The 22,780-nt window shown below is 42.7% G+C and overlaps 1 protein-coding gene across 1 annotated transcript; it reads left to right on the forward strand.

The window, feature by feature from the left end:
- The first annotated feature begins 213 nt into the window (after positions 1-213).
- On the forward strand, positions 214-21,770 carry Wrnip1 (WRN helicase interacting protein 1). The gene is made up of 7 exons (XM_038334680.1): positions 214-1,214; positions 3,219-3,410; positions 4,642-4,883; positions 15,612-15,841; positions 19,314-19,469; positions 20,190-20,269; positions 21,044-21,770. Exons 1-7 carry the CDS (start codon positions 408-410, stop codon positions 21,317-21,319), a joined length of 1,983 nt encoding a protein of 660 aa, XP_038190608.1. The 5' UTR covers positions 214-407; the 3' UTR covers positions 21,320-21,770.
- Positions 21,771-22,780: the final 1,010 nt, after the last annotated feature.

Below are 22,780 nucleotides of genomic sequence, written 5' to 3' on the forward strand. Positions count from 1 at the left end.
GAGCGGGCGTGCGCACGCGCACCACGCCTACCCAAGCAACACCTCAGAAACGCTTCGGTTCCCATGGACAGAACCAGAAGAGACCCGGTTAGAGACGCGAACTACATTTCCCAAAGTGCAATGCGATAATTTGCCGGCAGCGATTGGGGCAAACAGTTGCGGGCTAGGCTACCCGCTTTGGACTACACTTCCCGACACGACATGCGAGGCGTTGCCAGCTGCGGGCCGAGGGCGGGTTGACGCGGGAGCTGGGGACGTGAGGCATGAGCGGCGCCCTCCCTCGGCCTGTGCGCGTCCTGCTACCTGTCCGGAGCGCGAGGGTTGCGCGGTACGGGGCCTAGAGGCGGGCACCGGCGTTCCCAGAGGCAGGTGCAACGGCGCGGGCGCCGGGGAGTGCAGTGGCCACCATGGAGGTGAGCGGGCCGGAAGACGACCCCTTCCTGTCGCAGCTGCACCAGGTGCAGTGCCCCGTGTGCCAGCAGATGATGCCCGCCGCGCACATCAACTCGCACTTGGACCGCTGCCTGCTGCTGCACCCCGCGGGGCACGCGGAGCCCGCGGCCGGGTCACATCGCGCTGGGGAACGGGCCAAGGGGCCCTCGCCACCGGGTGCCAAACGGCGTCGGCTGTCGGAGAGCTCGGCGCTGAAGCAGCCCGCCACCCCGACGGCGGCCGAGAGCAGCGAGGGCGAGGGCGAGGAGGGTGACGACGGCGGCGAGACCGAGAGCCGTGAGAGCTACGACGCACCGCCCACGCCCAGCGGCGCGCGCCTCATCCCAGACTTCCCGGTGGCCCGGTCCAACAGCCCCGCTAGGAAGGGCTTGGGCAAGAGGCCGGCGGCGGCCGCCGCGGCGGGCAGTGCATCTCCGCGCAGCTGGGACGAGGCGGAGGCTCAGGAGGAGGAGGAGGCTGGGGTGGACGGCGATGGCGACGCGGACGTGGACGGCGAGGAAGACCCCGGGCACTGGGACGCGGACGCCGCCGACGCATCGTTCGGAGTTAGCGCGGGCCGCTCACATCCCCGGGCGCTGGCAGCCGAGGAGATCCGACAGATGCTGGAGGGCAAGCCGCTGGCAGACAAGATGCGTCCCGATACGCTGCAGGACTACATCGGGCAGAGTAGGGCCGTGGGGCAGGAGACTCTGCTCCGCTCGTTGCTGGAGACCAACGAGATCCCCTCGCTCATCCTGTGGGGCCCGCCAGGCTGCGGCAAGGTGAGTGTCACTCTTGCCGAGGGTCAGGTGCGGTCCTCAGAATTTCCGACCCCTCCTCGGGAGAGGGAGGCCTGGGGGCGCTGTCCCCGTGCGTGAGCCGAGTTTGCAATGAGGAAGCGAGTATGTCATTTCCCCAGTTTCCCAAGACATCCTTGTTGGGCGTTTTCCAAAGAAAAAATGCCCGAATTTCTTGGTTTATGCGGAGATGTGTACTGATTCGAGCCATCTTTGTGTTCCTACGTACCCCCACATCCATGATTTTTAGTGACCTAATTCCAAGCAAAGGGCATGCTGCAAAAATCTGGGAAGAAACATTTTGTAAGCTCCATTTGTTGTGGAAAAGTAATTAATTTTTTTCTGTTCTACTTCTTTTCCTTCCCACTAATTGGTTTATTCCAACTGGTTTTTGGAACTAATAGAAATCTCCCTTCTGTTCATCGTTTCAACAGGCATTCCCATAACTTTCTCATATTGCCTTCCGCTTAAGAAAAGCATTCATGCTTTAGTGTCCTGTTCTGTGTGTCACCTTACCACAGCCAGAGGAGATTGGCTAGGATATCATGGGTTTAGAGAAGAGGTCATTGGAAGAGTACTTGAGAGAATGTGATAAATTGACAATCCTGTTCATGCCCGTCCATAGGACAGTAAAGAATGAGCCCAGATTTGGAATGTAAAGAACGCTTCTTGATTGAGGTTCAGGCTGCTTCATACACGAACACGTTTGTGATGTTAATCCTGTTTTCTTTGCAGCTCATCTCAGCTACACCTGTTTATTTTCTGGAATGCTTCATTCCTTTTGTGCCTTATTGTACTCATGTTCTCTCTGGTCAAGCATAAATCAAATGTATCCTAGATAACATTTTTTTAAGCCCTGGTCCTTGCACTGTATTCCATTGTTGAGGTACATTTCCAGCCTCCAAAATAACATGCTAATTGTTTAGTTGTTGACATCTTTCAAGCCCCTCCCGGATTTGGTGGCTCCTCTCTTTTTAGGGACTTGGTCAGTAGCATTGGCAGTAATCCTGACATCTGTGTAACACCATTGGAGTGCACATTGATGCTTGTAGGCTCTGCAAAGATCTGCAGGGAGCTGAGTGGTGAGTCATGGAGGGTTGAATGTGAGAGATTTCTGGGCCAAGTCTGCTCAGTGAGGCAGTTGGTGGTAGTCACAAGCCCATAAGACATGGGAGCCTAATTCCAAAAGGCACAGGTAAGCTGGGATTCGTTACCAAGCAGCCAGGGTCTGATGACACTCAACTGTACATCTCCCAGAAAATAAAGTGCTCAACAGTTTGTCATTCAGTTAGCAACCTTCACTTTTTCTTTATTCCCATTTTTAATACTGAATTGCTAACAGTAGTATCAGTAATGGCAAAAACATATTTATTGAGCACCCATTAAATGCCAGGTACTGAATTAAGAGGTTTTCTTCAATCTTTCCTTTGTTTTCTGGTAAGTAGTAATAAGATCAAATTCTTGCTTTTAATTTTCTTCTAGAGTGGACATTCAGAAGTGGCATGTAGCCACTTCACATGCTAGCTGCTTGTCACTGCCCTCAGAAGCCATTCATTTTGCTTTCTCAGCTAATCTGCTGGCTTCCCATTTGAGCTTGGTTCTGGGATCAACTCTTATCCAGGGGCCTTCAACATTATACTCTTGGCCAAAGGAGAAAGAATTTCTCTTTGGTGAGAGGTCACAGCTGTTACCCCAGCTTTGCTAAATCAGGACTGGTATTCTTTATTGGGATTCGTAAGATCTTAAAGAGCCCACCAAAAAAGAATCAAAAGGAGTTAAGGGTAGGGGAGTGGTCAGAATTAACTATCTTCCCATCTTAATTGTAATTATTTTGTTGTTGTTTTTTACAACTCTATAGTCTCTCTGCTTCAGCATTCTACCATGTTCAGTGTACTTGGTTACGTAGTTACGATGCTGCTTGTGGTACCCATGCATGCTGCCCAGTCTGCCTGATGAGTTTTTCAAACTCTGTTTATCATCTTTTTCTAGACCACCTTGGCTCACATCATAGCCAACAACAGCAAGAAGCACAGCATAAGGTTTGTGACACTGTCTGCAACAAACGCCAAGACAAATGACGTGCGAGATGTCATAAAGCAGGCCCAGAATGAAAAGAGCTTTTTCAAAAGGAAAACCATCCTCTTTATTGATGAGATTCATCGGTTCAATAAATCTCAGCAGGTATATTAACTTTTTACAATTTTTCAGATATTATGTGCATAAACTAGGACACATAGAATGTTAGATCACTTCGAAAATGCGACAGATGTTAACTGTCCTCGAGACACATAGGCTGCCACCCGTCCTCAAGTTTATTTCTCCATTTTTTTTTTTTATTTTTAGATGACAAGAGATTGCTTTCTCCCTCTAATAAATGGAATGATTGCTCTGTCTCTGACTTTCCATTTAAGGAAAGGATCTTTTGATCCAGTTTCCAACTTTTAGAGGCTTTTAATCTAAAAAAAGACATTGTGACCAGTTGCACTTGATCTAAAGATCTTTTCAAGGTTAGGGTAAAGAACATTTATCTAGCTTATGAAAACCCTGGATTCTAGCTCTTACTCCTTTCCCAAATTCATGGTTTTATTTCTCCCCAGTATATGTATGCTCTATATAATTTTCTGTTTTCTGTGCCTTTTAGCTCTTGTCAAGAAAAATATTAAAAGATAATGTTCTAAATGTTTAAGGCCTTTAGACATAAAATGATACAATTTGATTTTATATAAAGCTTCATTTTGAATTACCTAAATAGAAAAATGGCTGTTTTTCAGGCATACTTTCTCTTTGATTTACATTCCTGCAGCTTTTTAACTGCAGGTAGAAATATTTCACAAAACTGATAAGCCTTTTTTCTCCTAAGGTGAATCTTTTTGAGTAAAACAACATTTTAGAATTTTGTCTGACACTGGCTTCATGGTTTCACATGGGACCGTTGACCTGACATTTGCCCTTTAGACAGTATCTGGGGGTTGTATATTCACCAGTGTTAAGAAGAGTAACAGGATGTTTGAATACTTGTAGGGAAAGAATATTTTAGAAATACTAACACTGTGGTCTTCTATAATAAGCTGGCATGCAGTTGTACACACTGTGTACTAGTTTAGCAGTAGGTAGAAGGTACTTTTCTAAGCGAAGTAGTAGTTTATATTGGAGTTGTTGGAATTATTCTTATAGGTAGGTGGTAATTTACCATACTTTTTCAACAAGAGACCAGGCTTAGACACTGTACCCAAAAGTTGAGCTTTATACATGTTAATCAAGAGGGATACTCATGAAATTGATGTGCTCTATCTGATGAGTGTTCTGAAAAGGTAAAATGAGGAAAATGAAAGAGTGGATAGACAACTTACATAGGGTTCTGCCCATGGCTGTTGAGTAGAATCACTGTCTTCTCTTTTCCTCCCATGATTAGGACACTTTCCTTCCTCACGTGGAATGTGGGACGATCACACTGATTGGTGCAACCACGGAGAACCCTTCCTTCCAGGTCAATGCCGCTCTTCTGAGCCGATGTCGGGTGATTGTTCTTGAGAAACTTCCAGTAGAGGCAATGGTGACTATTTTAATGAGAGCTATCAACTCACTGGGAATCCATGTCCTAGACTCTAGCCGCCCTACTGACCCTCTGAGCCACAGCAGCAACTGCAGCTCTGAGTAAGTAGATTGTGCGCACTCCTGGACGCCCACACCTCCCTGAGAATCTCTTGGCAGAGGACCAAAGAGGGCTGGGCCTCGGCCAGTGGAGGGGTGGTGGCAGAGAAGAATTGTCCATGTGCCTGTAAGGATAATAAACAAGAAGTGTTTAGTCCTGCCCTCAAGACCTCCTTCAGGGGTCCCTTCTTAGGTGCATTTTGTGGCTCCTCATAGGTGTGTCTTTATCTTTTTGCGCTTTAATGTTGCTGTTACTGTAGTTATTGGGCATTTGCTTTTATGCTTCATGCTTTTTCCTCGTTCACTTGTTTTAAAGGTTTAGAAAGACTATATAGGAAGCCTTATTTTAAAGGCTTCAAGCTGCTTTTTAAATAGAGGAAATAGATATATACTTCTAGAATTAATTTACACATCTTTGGAGATTTGTATTAGATTGTGATTTCTTTTGCTCCACAGTGTGGTTTTCAAAGTGTTGGGGGGAAGTTGCTGTCACTCTAATCATACAGTGACTTAAAGCATTTTGCATACTTCAAAGCTCATTCCCGTGGAAGCAAAGAAGGTAGTGACAAATAAGAGCCGTCTCATTCATTTTGTTCCTTAGCTCTGCGTCATGACTACCCTGTAGGGTTTGTCATGGTGAATCCATTTGATTTCTTGGGTCAGAGGTTCTCCTTTATTGTTGGAAATATTCTTCTGAAGTTGTTTGTTCATGTGTGGCTGAAATAACGCAGTGAACATAGTGTGGTCTGCAGAGAGGCTGTTGCCCTCCTCCTCAGGCCATGGACCAGACAGCTGCATGTGTTGCTCCAAGTCAAGTTCTGGGGCCGCTTTTCACTGAGGATTAAAGTGCTCAGGTTTTGGGTTTCAACAGTTCTCCCTGTGTCTGGATTCTCCCATTTGCTCTTGTCTTACATGTAGGAAGAATGCCACATGAAAACCTTGAAGTATTTGGCTAAGGACCCCTGGGCAGAACGAGGTTGCTTTATTATAGAGTACAGTTGTGATTGAATGGCCATTAGGACTGTGGCCAGAAAAAAAGTGTGGGGCCTGCTCTTATCTGTCCATTGTGCTCATACCAGGAGCCCTTGTGGGCTGGGCTTGTGTAGTTCTCAGGTCATTGTATCTAGTATAGATACAATCCCTGCGACTGTATCTAGTATAGATACAGTCCCTGCGAAGGGATTGGTTCCAGGACCCTTTACAAATAAATATGCAGGTACAGTGTTTGCATTAAATCTACACACATTCTCCCATTCCCACATACTTTAAATTCTGATTAGATTGTGTGTAGTTTTTTAAAAAAAATTGTAGTCAACTCAATATCCTGCTCATGATAGACAAATGCTATACAACTGCTATGCTTCCCCCTCCCTAGATTATAGTGCCTAATAAGATATAGAAGCTATATGACTAGCTCTTGTTCTTTATTATCTAGGGACTAGTGACAAAGAGGAAAAGATTTACACGTTCATAAAAATGCATTAAATAAAACTTTTCAGTCAGAGATTAAATTTGAAGATGCAGAAAAGGAAAGAAAAGAAAATTCCCAAGCTGTAGGAAACTATTATTATCCCGTGTTCTGGTTGTTGTAATGTGTGTGCAATTTTATGTCCTGTTTATTCAGGGTTCTTTTTATTTCATGTCATTTCATGGGACAGGATTATCCAAGTTCTCCAGGTCTCCCACTCACTGCTTTGCCATGACTGAAATGCGGTCATAGAACTGTGGAGCCCAGCCTCATGAGGAGGGCACTTTAAGAGAGTTCTAGGTGACCTGCAGGCACATGAAGGAAGTGTGAGCAGATCCAGTGGAAGAATTCAGATTTTATATGTTACTAAACTAGTAGTCACATACTGAATAAATCAGTCACTTTTAACCTGCTAAAGTTGTATTGCAGTCAGTGCAAACCTCCAGTATCCAACATGCCTTAAGTTTTTCTCTCTCATTCATTTAGAGTTGATCCGGTTATGGCTTCTGTCGTTCTTGCTTGTTTCTGTCCTCTACCTTCCTGAGAATGCTAAGAAAACAGGAGGCTGTCCTTGTTTATACCCCCAGCACCCTGTCAAGTGTATTTTGCATCCTGGGTGACTGCTCAGGGCATAAATCAATTCTAGCTTTTAGTATGAGAGACATAGTTTATTCTTTAGTATCGTCCTTCATGGGACATAATTGTCCAGGTGTGAGACCTTTTTCTTTAATAGGAATATCCCTTTTTATCTGTTGCAAGCACAGTAAAATAAGTATTAGCCTTAGCTCCATTAATTGGTCAGTTTGCTAGCATTTCTGACAAGATGTTAGGAGGTGTCATAGGACAGAAGAAACACATTTTAGATGACTTCCTGAAGGAAGTAACTGCCTCCTCAATTGCCAAGAAAAAAATTTTCCCCTACTTTGCCAGAGAGTATTTTATTGCTGACATTGTTTACAGCAGTCAGCACATAGTCATAGTAAAAGAGCAGACAGTTTAAATGGTTTTGTTATTGCTCTTAGGTTCTCTGCAAGATATATACCCCTTTGTAGGCTGCATTTGAAAGTAACCTGCCTACTGGCAGCCTAAAGAAGCTACCCAAACACCTATGTAATAAATAATCCTCTGTACTTGACACTCAACTGTCAATTGCACAAAAATGGAGCTGGGAGGATGCCCCCCCCACCCCCGGAATCAGCTTACTCACTCTAAAAAAAACCATGAGAGGTCAGAGTTTATGCAGCAGATATCCAGTGATGAGAACTAGAGCCCCCTTTTTTTGGTAGTAATATAGGTAAGAAAGTTGACCAAGGCTTCTTAGTAACTCCAGCACTGTGACACGAGAAGAAAGTCTGTATTGTCTTCCAGTTATTGTGGATAAATTTTACTTTTACATTTCTATTGACTGGTGTCACCTGTATCTTCATTCTTACACATACTGATCATATTAGTTACACTGGTCTAGCTAGAAGAGAAGACTGCATTGATTCCTCTCTGGGAAGAGTGAGTGTTTTGCTGATGTGTTGTATTTTGGTGCTCTAAATAGAAACTAGAACTTGCACAGAGAAATTCTAGACTCTTGAAGGCTGTGTGTGAGGTGACGTATATGGCATCTAGGTCTACTCTGGGTTTTATTTCTCCACTTGACTGTTATTTGTAAAATGGAGTTCTCACACACTGTATAGATGTGCATTCCCATTACAGTAGGACAGAAGTATTCAGTTTCTTGCTTGTTTCCATACTGGGTTTCACACCCAAGTCTTAACAAGCTTAGTTACTAAGCTCCACCCATCTCCACCCCAGCCTGAGTGCTCTTTAAAAAAAATATTCCTAGGCCTTTAATCCCAGCATTCCTGGGGCATTGAAAGTCCTGCATATGCTAGATATTGCTGAGTGCTGAAAAGTACATTCCTGTGCCTGTAGAGAGCATGCAGGGTGATAAGAGCCAAATGAGCAAAGGGCTGCTGGTACTCTGTTGTGGTCATGTGCACAAAAGAGTACCTTAAACTTCGTATACTAGTTGTCCTTTTCATCCAGCTTATATGATCCCGAGTATATAATTTGGTGGTAATTCATTAAATTTTTAATTTTTTTTTTCATTTTATTTTTTTGTTTTTCTCAACAGGGTTTCTCTGTGTAGCCCTGGTTGTCCTGGAACTCACTCTGTAGACTAGGCTAGCCTTGAAATTAGAGATTCACCCGCCTCTACAGTGCTGGGATTAAAGGCATGAACCACTACACCCAGCTAAAATTATTTTCAATTGTTTAGTGTACATATAATTTTTTCACTAAAGATGAAAACTTGTTTGCTAATAATGAGATGAATGTACTTGTTTGTCTAAAGCAATAGAAAGGATACGATAATTGAAACATGCTGAGTAATGACCATAGAAAAATATTACGTCACTGTCTTGAGACTGGAAATGTAGCTTAATTGATAGAGTGCTTTCCTAGCATGCTTGAGGTCCTAGGTTTGGTTCCTAGCACTGCAAAAATGGCAAAATGACTTAAGCCTATAATCCAGCACTCGGGATGAAGGCAAGACAAGTGTGAGGTTCAAAGTCATTTTAGCCTGTATAATTCAAGTCTAGTTTGTGTTACATTTGACCTCATCTCAAAAAGGGAAGGAAGTTTTGAATGTCTGTCTGTCTGTTTGTCTGTCTCATCCATCCATCCATCCATCCATCCATCCATGTATCTAAATTTTGATTTTTTTGAGACAGGACCCTGTAGCCAGGTTAGCCTTGAACTTGATCTGTGTGATTTTTACTTCCCAATGCTGCAGTTACAAACACATTCTGGATACAGTGTGTTAGATAGCAAATACATTCTTGATAACATGACACAAAAAGTGAAGTGTGCTATCTGTGCGCTTGGCTAATTTTGGAAGGAGGCAAGGACTGACTGACTGTGGTCAGTGATCTTGTACTGTTGAGATTCAGAGTATAAACTGCTGCTGCTAAGACTGCAGATCAGCTGGGCAGTGGTAGCGCACGCCTTTAATCCTAGCAAGCCAGAGGCAGAGGCAGGTGGATCTCTATGTGAGAGGGGGAGTAAACAGCATTTATAGCTCTCTTGCTTGGGGGCCATGAGGCTATCTTGCTTGGAATTCCTGGATTATAGAGAAGAACCATGATTTAGACACAGCAGCCTACACAACACATCTTGTTCACCCTCCATCCTGCTTTTTTTTTTTTTTTTTTTTTGAGACAGGGTTTCTCTGTAGCTTTGAAACTAGCTCTTTTAGACCAGGCTGGTCTTGAACTCATAATGCCCATACCTGCTAACAGGACCTCCTGCTCTACCACTCACTCTCAGCAGTTTTCCTTTTTTGTTTTTTTATTGTTGTTGTTATTTTCTCTCTGTCATGTTTTCTACCACCAAATAGCAAAAGAAAGGGAGTCAAACACTGCAGTAGAAGATACCAACTAGAGTAAATTATGAGTATAGAAAACATTGTATCTTCTCTTTTTAATACATTTTTAATTATTAGAATCTCATTACTTTTCCCCTTCTCTTTCCTCCCTGCAGCCCCTCTCTCCCAGAGGCTAATTCTCCCTTTCCAGCAGTCCTTATTTGTATATAGTTTTTGGTCTAGGGTGGAACCCTGTGGAATTTTCTCCTTCCAGGTTAGCATGTCTATTGATAGTACCTTTGCCCAGGTCTTGTTTATGTAGCCATTTCTAGGAGACATTGTTTCACAGCAGATTGACTGGTGTTTTGGTCCTTGCAACAAACCTCCCTGCCCAATATGTTGTTCCCTGGGCCTAGATGCAGGAACTGTGCTTAGATGTAGCCAATGGGCCTGGGCTCCCAGTGATCTGTTGATCTCTACATTGTGTCCAATATGGTTTTCTGTGATGCTTTCATTTGCTGTAAAGCTTCTTTGATGAGGCATGAGAGCTCCCCTGTTTGTAGGAATAAGGATAGGATTTAAATGTAGTGAGATATGCTGGTTTTGCAAAGTGGCAGTAGTAGATTATCCTCTAAGATCTATGGCATCACTAGCCCCAGGAAGGTGGCTAGGTTTCTAGTGCCAGGAATGATTTCCTTCCTGTTGAGTGGACCTTAAGTCCAGCTACAGCTGCTGGTTACACCAGCATGTGAGTGCCACTTCTGTACCTTTGCAGCTATTTCAGCTCTGACTTATTTTTATTACGTGAACCAGGCTGTCTTTGGTTCTCCCATGAAGTCACAAGGAATTTCACTTTCCAGTATCATCTGTCATAAAAATAAAAAAATATAAAATAAAAACCCAAAAAGCAAAAAATTAACGTGCAAAAGAGTTCAGGCCTCTGGAAAAGAGGAGGGAATTTCCTGTTTATTAAGATCAAAACTTGTTCTTCAGTTGGAGGAGCTTGGTTCTAATTCTGTTTTACCACTACATTTTGTTATCCAAGAATGTATTTCCAATGCATTTGTTTCAGCCAGTTTTTTCTTATTACAGAAGTTTTTATTATCTTTTGTTGTTGTGTGTTTTTGTTTTTGTGGTTTTTTTTTGTTTTGTTTTTTTTTTTTTAAAGACAAGGTCTCCCTTTATTACCCTGGCTTTTGTAGAACTTGCTGCACAGGCCAGGCTGACCTCAGACTCAGAGTTACCTGCCTTCTAGGTACTGGAATTAGTCATGGGCTACCACACCTGGCCATATTATTTATTTTTAATTATTTTGTCTTATTTTTTTTTATTTTGTGTGTGGGTTTTAGTGTATGCGTGCCATGAAGTGTATGTGTAGGTCAAAGGACAGCTTTCATCATCTCTCCTTTCACCATGTGGGTTCTGGGAATTGAATTTAGGCTTAAGCAGCAAACGCCTTTATGCATTAAGGCATCCTACTAGCTCCGGTTTATTACTTCATAACGGTGTAACTTACTATTTATTATTTTATTTCAGGAGGGTGTGAAATTTTGGTCAGCCTTTGTTTGCCCAAAGTAGATTTTACCCTCAGTTCTCTAACTTTTGAAATTTCTTTCTAAATTGAAAGCAGTCTCCCCCCCCCTCGTGTGTGTTTGTGTGTGAGAGTGAAGAGCAAAGTGCAGCTTCTGCGAGTTCGCTCTCTCTTTCCGTGTGGGTTCCAGGAATTGAACTCTCAGACCATGTGGCTTGGCAGCAAGCCCGTTTGCCCACCAATGCATTTCCCTGGCTTCTGTTTTATCATTCTTAGTATAAATTGTCTTCTTGTCTCATTCAATCACAGGGTATTTTATTTTTAATTTTTAAAAATTATTATTATTATTATTATTTTATTAATGTATTGCTGTGTGGCTTGTGCAGTGTGTGTATGCAGGTGCTATAAGAGGCCAGAACCAGGCGTTGGATCCCCTTAGAGCAGGAATTAAAGACTTAAAGGAGTTTCAGGCTGCACCACATTGGTTCTAGGAACTCTGCAAGAGTATTATATGTTCTTGGCCATTGAACCATCTCTCTAGCCCCTAAATTTTTTATTAATTATTTGTATGGGAGGGGTGGGAGTGGAGTGAGGGAGTGTGGGTGTGTGTACGAGTGCATGTGTACATAGAACTCCTCCTTTATGTAGGTTCTCAGTTCTCCAGGCTTGCACACACTATCCACCTTTACCTGCTGAGCTATCTCACTGCTCCCAGGGTATTTTAATATACTTTATGTTATTATTCAAAACATAATCTTTTGTGTTTTGAATAATAAAGATTATGTTTTGAATATTAAAACTCTTCAAAGCTTTAAAAGCAGTAGTTTAGGACATTGCTGAGTGGTGGGTAGAACTTGAGGACTTCCTGCACAGTATTCTTCAGAAGAGATTTTCATTTTTCGTTTGCTTATGGCCATTTAGTGCTGTCAGCACAGCCTCCTTTTTATTATTTGCACAGAGTTGCTGACAGATTTATTCTGTTTTTAAAATACTCTGGACAGACGGTGACGTTACGAATATGAATCATTTCTAAAGGGTTGAAGGAGTGGTGACTCTTGTGACGCCAAACTGTAAGAGCAAAATGACCTATGCTTTAGAACCTGGTGTGGTGCTCTTGCCTGTAATGACAGATAGCTAGATTAGCCCCACAGGCAAGCTCTGGGCTCAATGTTATAAGGTGAAGAATAGACTAGGTATCGACTTCAGGCTTCCATATGCACCAACACATGTGTCCACACACATACACTTTGGTTGAGAGTTTAAATGTCTAAAGTAGGGTCCTGATTTTCCCAAGAGAAAAATTCCCATGTCCACTCTTGAAGTCCTAGTCAGCATGCTGTTTATAAATCTCTGAAACAGTAAAGGACACACTCTTGGTAGGGTCATATGCCACGGTGCTAATTTTAACATAGTCCAGCAACGTGTGGTTTCTATCCCTTTGACTTTTGTAGATTTAATGTAATGTGTATTTTTTTAGAAATGCCATCTGAGCAGCTATTTATTTGAAGAATATTAAACTATACGGTATGATCTAATGGTGTAGTCTAGATGTATGTTGACTCTTCTAGCGACGTGTCTGCTGGTTGGAGCTGCCTTTAGAGAGGGAGGCCAGTCACTAGGGCTGTGGGGCTCAGGTGATCCTTAGGAGGATGAGAAGGATGCAGTGCTAGGAAGCTGCATGAGGAGAACTGTAGTGCCCTTGCTGTTTGGTCAGCTTGACACACTAGAGTCATTTGGGAAAGGGATGGAGAGACTGCCTGCCTGTAGGCAACTTATAGATTTTTTTTGATTAATGATAGATATGAGAGGGCCCAGCCCATGGGAGACAGTGCAGTTGTATAAGAAAACAGGCTGAGCCGGGTGGTGGTGGCGCACGCCTTTAATCCCAGCACTCGGGAGGCAGAGGCAGATCTCTGAGTTCGAGGCCAGCCTGGTCTACAAGAGCTAGTTCCAGGACAGGCTCTAGAAACTACAGGGAAACCCTGTCTCGAAAAAAAAAAAAAAAAAAAAAAAAAAAAAACAAAACAAACAAAAAAAAAAAACAGGCTGAGGAAACCATGCATAGAGAGCAAGCCAGTAAGCAGTATTCCTCCATGACCTCTGTTTCAGTTCCTACCTTGAGTTCCTGTCCTTAGTGATGGACTATTACTTAGAAGTATAAGATGAAATAAACCCTTTCTTCTTCAAGGTGCATTTGATCATGGTGTTTAATCCCAGCAATAGAAACCCTAAGACACATAATGAATAGCTAGAAATCTGGGATACCTTTGGTGAAGAAAAGAATATCTTTGTTTTTGTTTTTGTTTTCTGAGACAGGGTTTTCTCTGTTAACAGTCTTGGCTATCCTAGAACTTGCTTTGTAGACCAGGCTGTACTCAAACTCACTTGAGATCCACCTGTGTCTGCTTCCGAAGTGCTGTGACTACTGGCGTGTACTACTACTGCCTGGCAGAATGCCATACTTTTTACTACTATACATTGGTTTGCCTAGAGAGACCCTGTCATTTTTATTACTATACAAATTATTAAGTTTCATTATGACTTTTCTCAAGTAAATTTTGATGAGCTTTTGTTGTTTCTAGTTCTCCAATCTCTCTCCCATGAGGCTGTTTTTAAAACATTAAGCACAAATTTTTCCATGAGTGAAATGGAGGTTGGCTGGTCACTTTTGTGGGTAGGTAAGTGGTAACAAACTATGTTGACTACAGCAGACAAACAGGATCCCCTCTTCCCCTTCAAGACCCTTTCTCAGCCCAGCCCAGTTCACTGTGCACTGCTTCCCAGGTAACTAGTTTGGACAGCTGTGGTCAGGACTTAACTGTTACTATAAATAATTTCAACCAGAGACTGGAAATGACAAGAATGAACTGTAAATTTTAAAAAGCATATTTTTCTTTGAAAAAAACAACTAGCCACTCAATCAGAAATAATCCTAAATAATGAAATGTGTTGGATGGCTGACTAGATTGGGAAGAGAAAATTTAATGAATCAGGCTTGAAAAGTAATCATAGTTTGACTTCCCTTTTGATGTCTGAACTTAGAAGTGTGTTTGTATCCAGACCAAATGACAGAAACCTGTAATTCCAGCACTGGGGATCAGGTGGGCAGATTGCTATAAGTTAAGGCTACATTGGTTTGCCTAGAGAGACCCTGTCTTAAAAAAAAAAAAAAATGTGTAAATGAATAAATGTTAGTATAAATTTTAGTCCTAGTAGGTTTATCCAAATTCTGGGGATTCTTCTAATCAGTTCCCAGGAGAGTGTGAAGTACCTGCTGCTCTTTACTACACTGGGCAGATTTTATATGATTGGTACCCACAGAAAGTGACGTGCTGCCATCTAAAAATTCCAAAGACCTCTTCCTTGACCTGCAGTGCCAGAGCAATTGAGATCTTTGTTCGTAAGATGAAGGATTTGGGCCTTCTGATGAGAGAGTAATCTACTGTGATGCTGTTTTACCCTGTCTGAAGGTGATCTGAGTATCCTGTCATCAGATGTAGATGACCCTTGAAATAGGCTTTCCATACACTATCATGAGGTGTAGCACAAATTCTAATTGGTCTTAGTAATAAAAACCCAGAGTCAAATATAGAGGTAAATGCTGAAAGATCCGAGACAAAGGAGCAAGCCACAGCCTTACCTCGCCAAATCCTCAGCCTGAAAGCTTCTGTCTCCTCCTGTTTTATATTCCTCTCTGCCCAGGCATTTCACTTCCTGTCTCTACCTACCTAGTGCTGGGATCAAAGGTGTGAGCTCTGTTTCTCTTTTTGACTGGTCAAGTGTCGAGTAGCCCAGTGTGGCTTTGAACTCCTGATCCTCCTGCTTCCTCCCAAGTGCTGGGATTAAAGGTGTGTGCCATCACTGCCTGACCTCTATGGTTAACTAGTGGCTCGCTCCACCCTCTGATTTTCAGGCAAGCCTTATTTGTTTGAACACAAACAAAACATCCCCACAATGACATACTAGCATGTCTAGTAGTTCTCACTGTTCTGTGGTTAAAAACACAGCCCACTTGTCACATTGACTTTGCATAACATTTTTATCCTACCTTGTACAAGCTTGTGTAAAGGAACCTGTTCAGTGCGGTCTTCTGTGGATCATAAGATAGAATGTGATTGCCTCCACCTGTGAGATAGAGTGAGCTACCCTGTAGCTCCTGACTGGTAAAGTATACCAGCATACCCCCAGGACTTAGGAAATCTGGTCAGTTCTTAGTCTAAAAAATGCTTAGGTATCTAGGTTAATATGAATTCAGACAGAGTAAGTAGTAAAACCTTTGAACTAGAGTGCTTACTGAAGCTAAAGTTTAATTAACATGTGCTGCAAAACAAGGTGTGACTTGAACGTGCTGGTAATGAACCCTGGTTTCTGTTGCAGGCCCTCTGTCTTCATTGAAGATAAAGCAGTGGACACTCTGGCTTACCTCAGTGATGGTGACGCACGGACTGGCTTGAATGGACTACAACTGGCAGTGCTGGCCAGATTGAGCTCTAGGAAGATGTTCTGTAAGAAGAGTGGTCAAGCCTATTCCCCGAGCCGGGTTCTAATCACTGAGAATGATGTGAAGGAAGGCCTGCAGCGGTCCCACATTTTATATGACCGCGCAGGTGAGGAAATGAGATGGGACCGTAGAACTGCGGGAACAAGTGTATGTCTGCGGCTCATTTCCAGCCTGTAATCTTATGCCAGCCCAAAGCATACCCCAGATTCTTAATTTGATCTGCATATTGTAATAGAAGTAAGCCTCACACACAGGGCTGACTTTTCTGAAAACAAGCATAAAATAAGCTGCCTTGATTAAGAATCAAGAAGAGCTTGGGAGTTTGAAATTGGAGGCTTCATCTTGTAAGGTTGTTAGATACAGATTTCCCCTTGCTGTCTGGTAGCACTTGGTAGAGCATAGCAGTTTGAAAGCATATGAATTCAGTTGACAATGATTCTTGTGATCATTTACAAAGACAGTAAGTAAGTCAAGACTTACTGGTTTATTTGAGAGTTGAAATCCTCCATTTTTCGTATAAAAGGTAAATTTACTAGTAGCCTCAAAATGGTTAATTTTGCAGCATGCACTAAGTATTTGTATATGAACATGCTTATAGATAGCAAATATCCCAATTCTTACTAAATCTTTGAGCTTATTAAATATCTTAAGCACAGCATATTTACATGTTGTATAACTATGTCCATGTCTTTAAAAGTCCTGTCAGAAACAGAGGTTGGTAACTGAACCTTCCAGGGCTCGTTGACTATGTCTCCATTCTGGTATTTCCTGATGATGAGAGTTCTTCTTACTGCCTAGAGAATTGGGAGGGACTGGATAATGACTCTGGTCCTGGCCATTGCTTCTCATGAATGAGTGAGCTGGCTGCACATCCTGAGTGATCAAAGCACCCCTACCTGATAGTGCTGTGTGCTGAAAACAGTGCTAAGAACACATTGAACACCCCGTCCCACCTGTGTGGTGCTGGGTGTGGCCTCAGCCAGGGGCCTTTTCACTTGCTCTCCATTGAATGTCTTGGCAGTCTTTGAGCAGCCTGAGAAGTAAAACATCTAGGCATAGCTCCATACTTGCTTTCAGCCAAATACTAGCATGGAATGAGAAGAAACCAAACATTTTTCAGAAGTGAACAGATTCTCATGCCTTCTGGAGGCTCAGTAGCAATGGCCTTCATCTCCCGCTTGTGAGTGTCCCAGAAGAGCCTTTCCTTTGACTGGACCATCTTTTGCACTTACCAGGCCCCTAACGTATCAGGTTAAAATCCGTAGAATGTTTATGAATAATCATTGAGTGCTTTATGGTTTTTTCTTTTTTAGATTTCTAAAATGACCTTAGAAGGTAGCTTATTAATATTATCCCTACTTCCCATAAAATTCTCAGTTCAAAAGCATGTGCTAAAAACTGATCCTCAAATCCAGTTTTATCTACTTCCCAAAATGTGCTTTCTCACTGCCTGCATGTGCCTCTGTGCCACCTCACGGTGGAGTCTCTAAGGTCATTCTACCTAGACCATGTTACTGAGAAGAGTTGCTCTTGGAGCTGTTCAGCCCTGGGGAGCTGTGTAGTCTAAAATGTGGGATCATCTTTCTAGCTCTTCCCTGTCCCAGGAGGAGCTGAAGGCAGTGGAAGCACAACCTTGAGGACCCCATGCATCATGCCCTTCTAATACCAGTGTGCTCACACTGCCCACCCATGCCAGCGTGTCTGTTTCACAGGGGAGTATCAGACACACATAAATATAATTTACATTCTCAAGAAATGTGCTTTTACTAATTGCTCTATAAATAAGTACTGTAGAATCATTGCCCTGGAAATGTGTTAGCTTAGACTCTTGGGGCTTTTTATAACTGATGAGACAAAACAAAAAAGCAAAACAAAACCTTACCATTAGAGGGTTTTTATTATTATTATTATTTCTCTCAATGTCACAAACAAAACAGTTGTCCACTAGTAGGATCTAGTAAGTAGTTCAGATGTTTCTACATCAGAGTGAAAAAATTTCTGAGTGATAACAAATGGTCTGCCTTGTATTGACCTTGTGCTTTTAGATTAATAATATGAAATTTCCAACTATCAGGCAGTATAGCATAAAAGCAAAAGTGGAAGTATTTTTAGTGTAAGCTAGTGATTAATGCTAGCAGTTCTAGTTAGTTCTTCTGTAGTTCTTGCTCTTTCCACAGCCTGTGTCTTTAAAACAGCCCCATTTTACCCAGTGAGAGTCCTGAAGTATAGAAAAATTTTCAGAGTCTGTACTGATAGTGAGTTTGAAGTTCAAGTCCAAATTACCTTGGGCCAGAGCCTGTTCTTTGGTTCACTATACCAGTTGATATATCCTGTGTTAACCCAGTAAAGATGAGTTACCTGAGAGAGTATGGGATTAAAAGATAGGTAGTAAGCTAGAGGTGGCTGCCTGTCCCTTCCCAATGTTAGGCCCTGCCCTCTAGAGCAGAGGCAGAAAAGGGGCCAAAGCCATGTAGATCACTTCCATCCAGGCAGGGTTCATGGCTCACTTAACTGGAAAAGCCCCAGGTGAGGGACACTACTTACTCATAAACGTTTAGTAACTGGGCTCATGCCATTGACCTAGCTTGGGTTTCCTTAGGAATTAGAGTTTGGGGGCCCCGCAATCAGCCTAACAGCTATTTTCTCTTTGGTAGACCAGTTTCTTGTCATTCTATTTGAAGACCAAATGTCATCTTAGCAGCTGCTGGGATTTGTTCCTGGAGCCACAGTGCTGTGCCTACCAGAACACAGTCACATTGTTGTAACTCATGATGACCACAAAACAGGTGCTTCTCTATAAGGACTTAGGACCAGTGTGCTCTGCCTTCTCAGGTGTCATGTCCTTAAACATACATGAAAGGATGGTCAGGAAGGCATGGAACATGTCTACAGAGCACTGCTTATTTTTGACTACTGTTAGCTTTAATTTCCTGTGCTTAAATAGTTTCTCTAAAGTACATTTTGCTGATTTATCTGTGAATTGAGGATTAAGGATGGACTGAGGCCAGTGGTGAGGATGGAGCTACAGTACTTTGAGGATAAGAACCGTTAGATCATCTGCCGGTCTCCTCACAAGTGTCCTCACAGTCTGCAGTTTAATGACCATAGGCTTCAGATACCAGGGTGTCAGCTGGCAATGACACTGAGGAACAAATGGGCTTTAACAGCTGTCCCTACTATTTTGCCTCCATTCTGATGCCTCTGACCAGGCCCAGTCAGTTTTACTTAAATAGACTGTGGGGGCAGAAGATGGAACCAGGACATGAGACTCTGTCCCACCTCTCTTGTTTCTGACAGTCCTCTATGTCTCTCCCTTCCCTATGCCAGCTATGTCTCTGTGCTGTCAGTGTGTACAACCACCAGGAGTTTCTCCTCTGAACAAGACTGTGCTATGAAATAGTCATGGGGCCCTGAGTGAGCTCCTCTGGGGCTAATCCAGGTTTCACTTCATTGAATACACCTCTAGGGCAGCTCTCATGCCTGCCTTCCCCAACATACCTAGGGCCTGTTTAGTGCTGCTTTGTATGTCAGGTGGGCACACAGGGCAGCCATGTGACAGTGTTCTCTCTGGTGTACAGGAGAAGAACACTACAACTGCATCTCTGCCCTACACAAGGCTATGCGTGGCTCCGACCAGAATGCCTCCCTGTACTGGCTGGCACGGATGCTTGAGGGAGGGGAGGACCCACTCTACGTGGCCAGGAGACTTGTGAGGTTTGCCAGCGAAGACATTGGTGAGTGGAGGAGAGTCTGTGGGGGTTGTGAGAGTTGGTATATGTTACTCTTGGACCAAGAATGTCATGGAATCATGCAGAGTAGGCAGAAAAGGAAAGACTTGTCATGAGCCCAGTGGTCTGTTTCTTCATGAGCATGTGCTTTGACTGTGTTCAGAGAGTTACCGTTTCTGTTTCTCATTTGGGAATGGTCTTTCAAGATCTTTCAGAATACCCAAATGCAAGATGATTTCTGGTTAGCTTTGCAGCCAAATGTTAGTTCTTGTGATAGAAATGGAAGATTCTAGATACCATTCAAGACAGAGATCGGAAAAGTTTTCCTCTTCTTAATCTTCTAGAGTTTATGTTTACATAAAATCCTGTGGATGACTTTATGACCTTTGCACCTTCTGTTTGTCATATGTAGTCTTTGTTTTCTTACTAGAATGTGTTTATCCACAAGAGACCATTTTTCTCCTTGGACTGGAAAGGGAGGGGGATGGGAGTTAAGAGAGGGGGGAATGGGAGGTGGGGAGGAGGCGGAAATTTTTAATAATAATAGAAAAAAGAGACAATTTTTGAAAACAACAGTAACTAAGTAGTTCTTGCTTAATGTGGTTGGATATCAGAGATAAATTGGTGTTGGGTGTTGTGTTCCTAAGGTCTGCATGCAGTCACGGTTGCTGGTTGCACACTGACAGTGCTGTGACTTTCTTTACCTTGTCTCTTTATGTGTGACAGGCTTGGCAGATCCATCAGCATTAGCACAAGCAGTTGCTGCCTACCAAGGCTGTCACTTTATAGGCATGCCCGAATGTGAGGTAAGATACCAGTTGAGTTCTTTGCAAATCTGTTTTGTTTTATGTCCTGTCCTTTGTGGATCTGAATGTAATTCCTGCCTTCATCGCTGGTATGTTAGGCCCACTGAGCAAGCTCCTTTTGAACTTCATAGAATATTAACTTCCTAGAGAAATGAGAACTTCCCTATCAATGAGATTGTGGTTTGACTTTGTTTTTATAACATTGGGTTTGTACAGAACATGTGTACCAGTCAAATGCTCTACCACTGTGTTGTATCTGTTTTAACTTTTTGAAACTGGGTCTTATGAGTTGCTCAAAATTATGAGTTGTTCTGAGCCCATTCTCTAGCCCTTGAACCTGAGCCCTTCCTTCCTCAGCCTTCTGAGTGACTGAGATTATAGGACTATCACCAGAAACAAGATCCTATTTTCAAACTGTCCTCAGGAGTCCTGAGACCCAGAAGTGTTCAGGCTTTCTGGGGGCAGGGAATTGTAGGTTCACCTCCATGCAGGACAGCTTTTCCAGTCCTTTGTTTTATGAATTAGTACCTAAGAAATGCTTGATTTAGTAAGAAGTTCTTAGGTTAGATGAGTACCACTGGTCTAGCTTCCCTTTCACCTCAGAGGACTTTTTCTACATTTGTAAATTAATTGTCCAGACTAAGTGAAGTATAAAAATTAATTTAAAAACAAACATGGGAATCGTCTAAGAATTAACTAGTAGAGATCATAAACTACTATGCCAAACATAAACTTTATGGCATCTTCCTGGTGACATTTCCTTCTGTGTCCTAGGTGCTTCTGGCCCAGTGTGTGGTATATTTTGCCAGAGCCCCCAAATCCATTGAGGTGTACAGTGCCTACAACAACGTGAAAGCCTGTCTGCGGAATCATCAGGGGCCCTTGCCTCCCGTACCCCTGCACCTGAGGAATGCACCCACCAGGCTGATGAAGGATTTGGGCTATGGCAAAGGCTACAAGTACAACCCCATGTACAGTGAGCCTGTGGACCAGGACTACTTGCCTGAGGAGCTAAGAGGAATCGACTTCTTCAAGCAGAGGCGGTGTTGACTTTTAGGCCATGAGTAGGATGCTTGTACCTGAGGAAGGCCAGAAGTCGCTGGGTCTTGGAGATGGTTGGCTGGGACAAATTAAAACAGACCGACATTTTGTGCCAGATATTAAGAGTTCCATAGGTGGAGGTGGTTACTTCAGCTAAATGTGTACCATTGAAATTGTGTTCATTTGCACTCTGTGCAATGATTATGCTTATGAAAATACCTGGCAGCTTTGTGCAATTACTTAATGTTATAATGAATTATCTATTTTGTCATAGTATTTAAGTCATAATGTCATTTCAAAATTCTGTTCAGTAGGCTTTTTTTTTTCTTTTAAAAAATGTATATTCTGGGTAGTTCCAATTGGTAAAAGAAAATGTAATTGTGATTTAATACTGCATAGTGATTTGGGTATTTTTTTTATATGCAAAGGTCTTATGAGCCAATAAAACTATTTCAAAGTACTCTTCAATTCTTCAATGTTCCTCCTCCTCCTTGGTTAGTGGCACCAATGTCTGCCACCATCACATTTCAAGATCTGGTACTGTGAATGAGAAAAGAACAGAAGATTGGGAAGGCAGGGAATTTTTCTGAAAATTAGGTTTTTTTGTTTGTTTTTTATTCAGGGTCTCACTGTGTTGTCCAGGCTGCCTCTGGTACTGGGATTACACAGGGTTTTTCCCTCCCTTTTCTCTTTTTAAGGGCTGTACCCGTATAATTCTAAGTGGCCTGTGAAAGACTGCAGAACTTGTAGTCGGAATTTTTCTTTGGGTCACCAGCCAGCTCCCAAATAAAGACGCGAAAACTTACTAATTATGAATGCTTAGCCTTAGCTTAGGCTTGTCCCACTATCTTTTTTTAAGTTAATTTAACCTGTTTGTGTTCATCTGTGTTTTGCCTTGGGGCTGTCTGTCTGTCTGTCTGTCTGGCCCCTGGCGTCTCACTGTTGTCTCCTTTTCTTTCTCCCCTGACCCTGAATCCCGCTTTCTACTTACTCTCCCTCTCTGGAAGACCTGCCCATATTTCCTCCCACACTATTGGCTGTTCAACTTTTTACTAGACCAATCAGGTACCTTAGGCAGGCAGGGAAAACAACACAACACATCTTTACATAGTTAAACAAATGCAGCACATCTTCACATAGTTAAACAAATATCCTGCAACATAAACAAATGCAACACATCTTTTAAACAAATTATGACACAAAGATTCCCTAGCACATTCCTCCCCCAAGTTCAGTACTTATTTACATAAGTAGCTGTTTGTAAAGACAGTTTTACCTTTTGTGTTTCCTGGAGTTAAGTCGCCATCACTAGGCTTGGACTGGATGCTAATTCTCAAATTCATTTTGAGAGCCCCTTTGTACACATTTCCACAGGAGTTAGTGGGTTCCTTCTTACCACTTTAATGTAATGTCCCTTAGAGAGTCCTTAGTCAGTCGAGAGTTGATGTCAGCTGTCTTCCTGGGAGTGCC

This window comes from Arvicola amphibius, chromosome 6 (assembly GCF_903992535.2).
Source record: "Arvicola amphibius chromosome 6, mArvAmp1.2, whole genome shotgun sequence".
Classification (NCBI taxonomy): Eukaryota; Metazoa; Chordata; class Mammalia; order Rodentia; family Cricetidae; genus Arvicola; species Arvicola amphibius.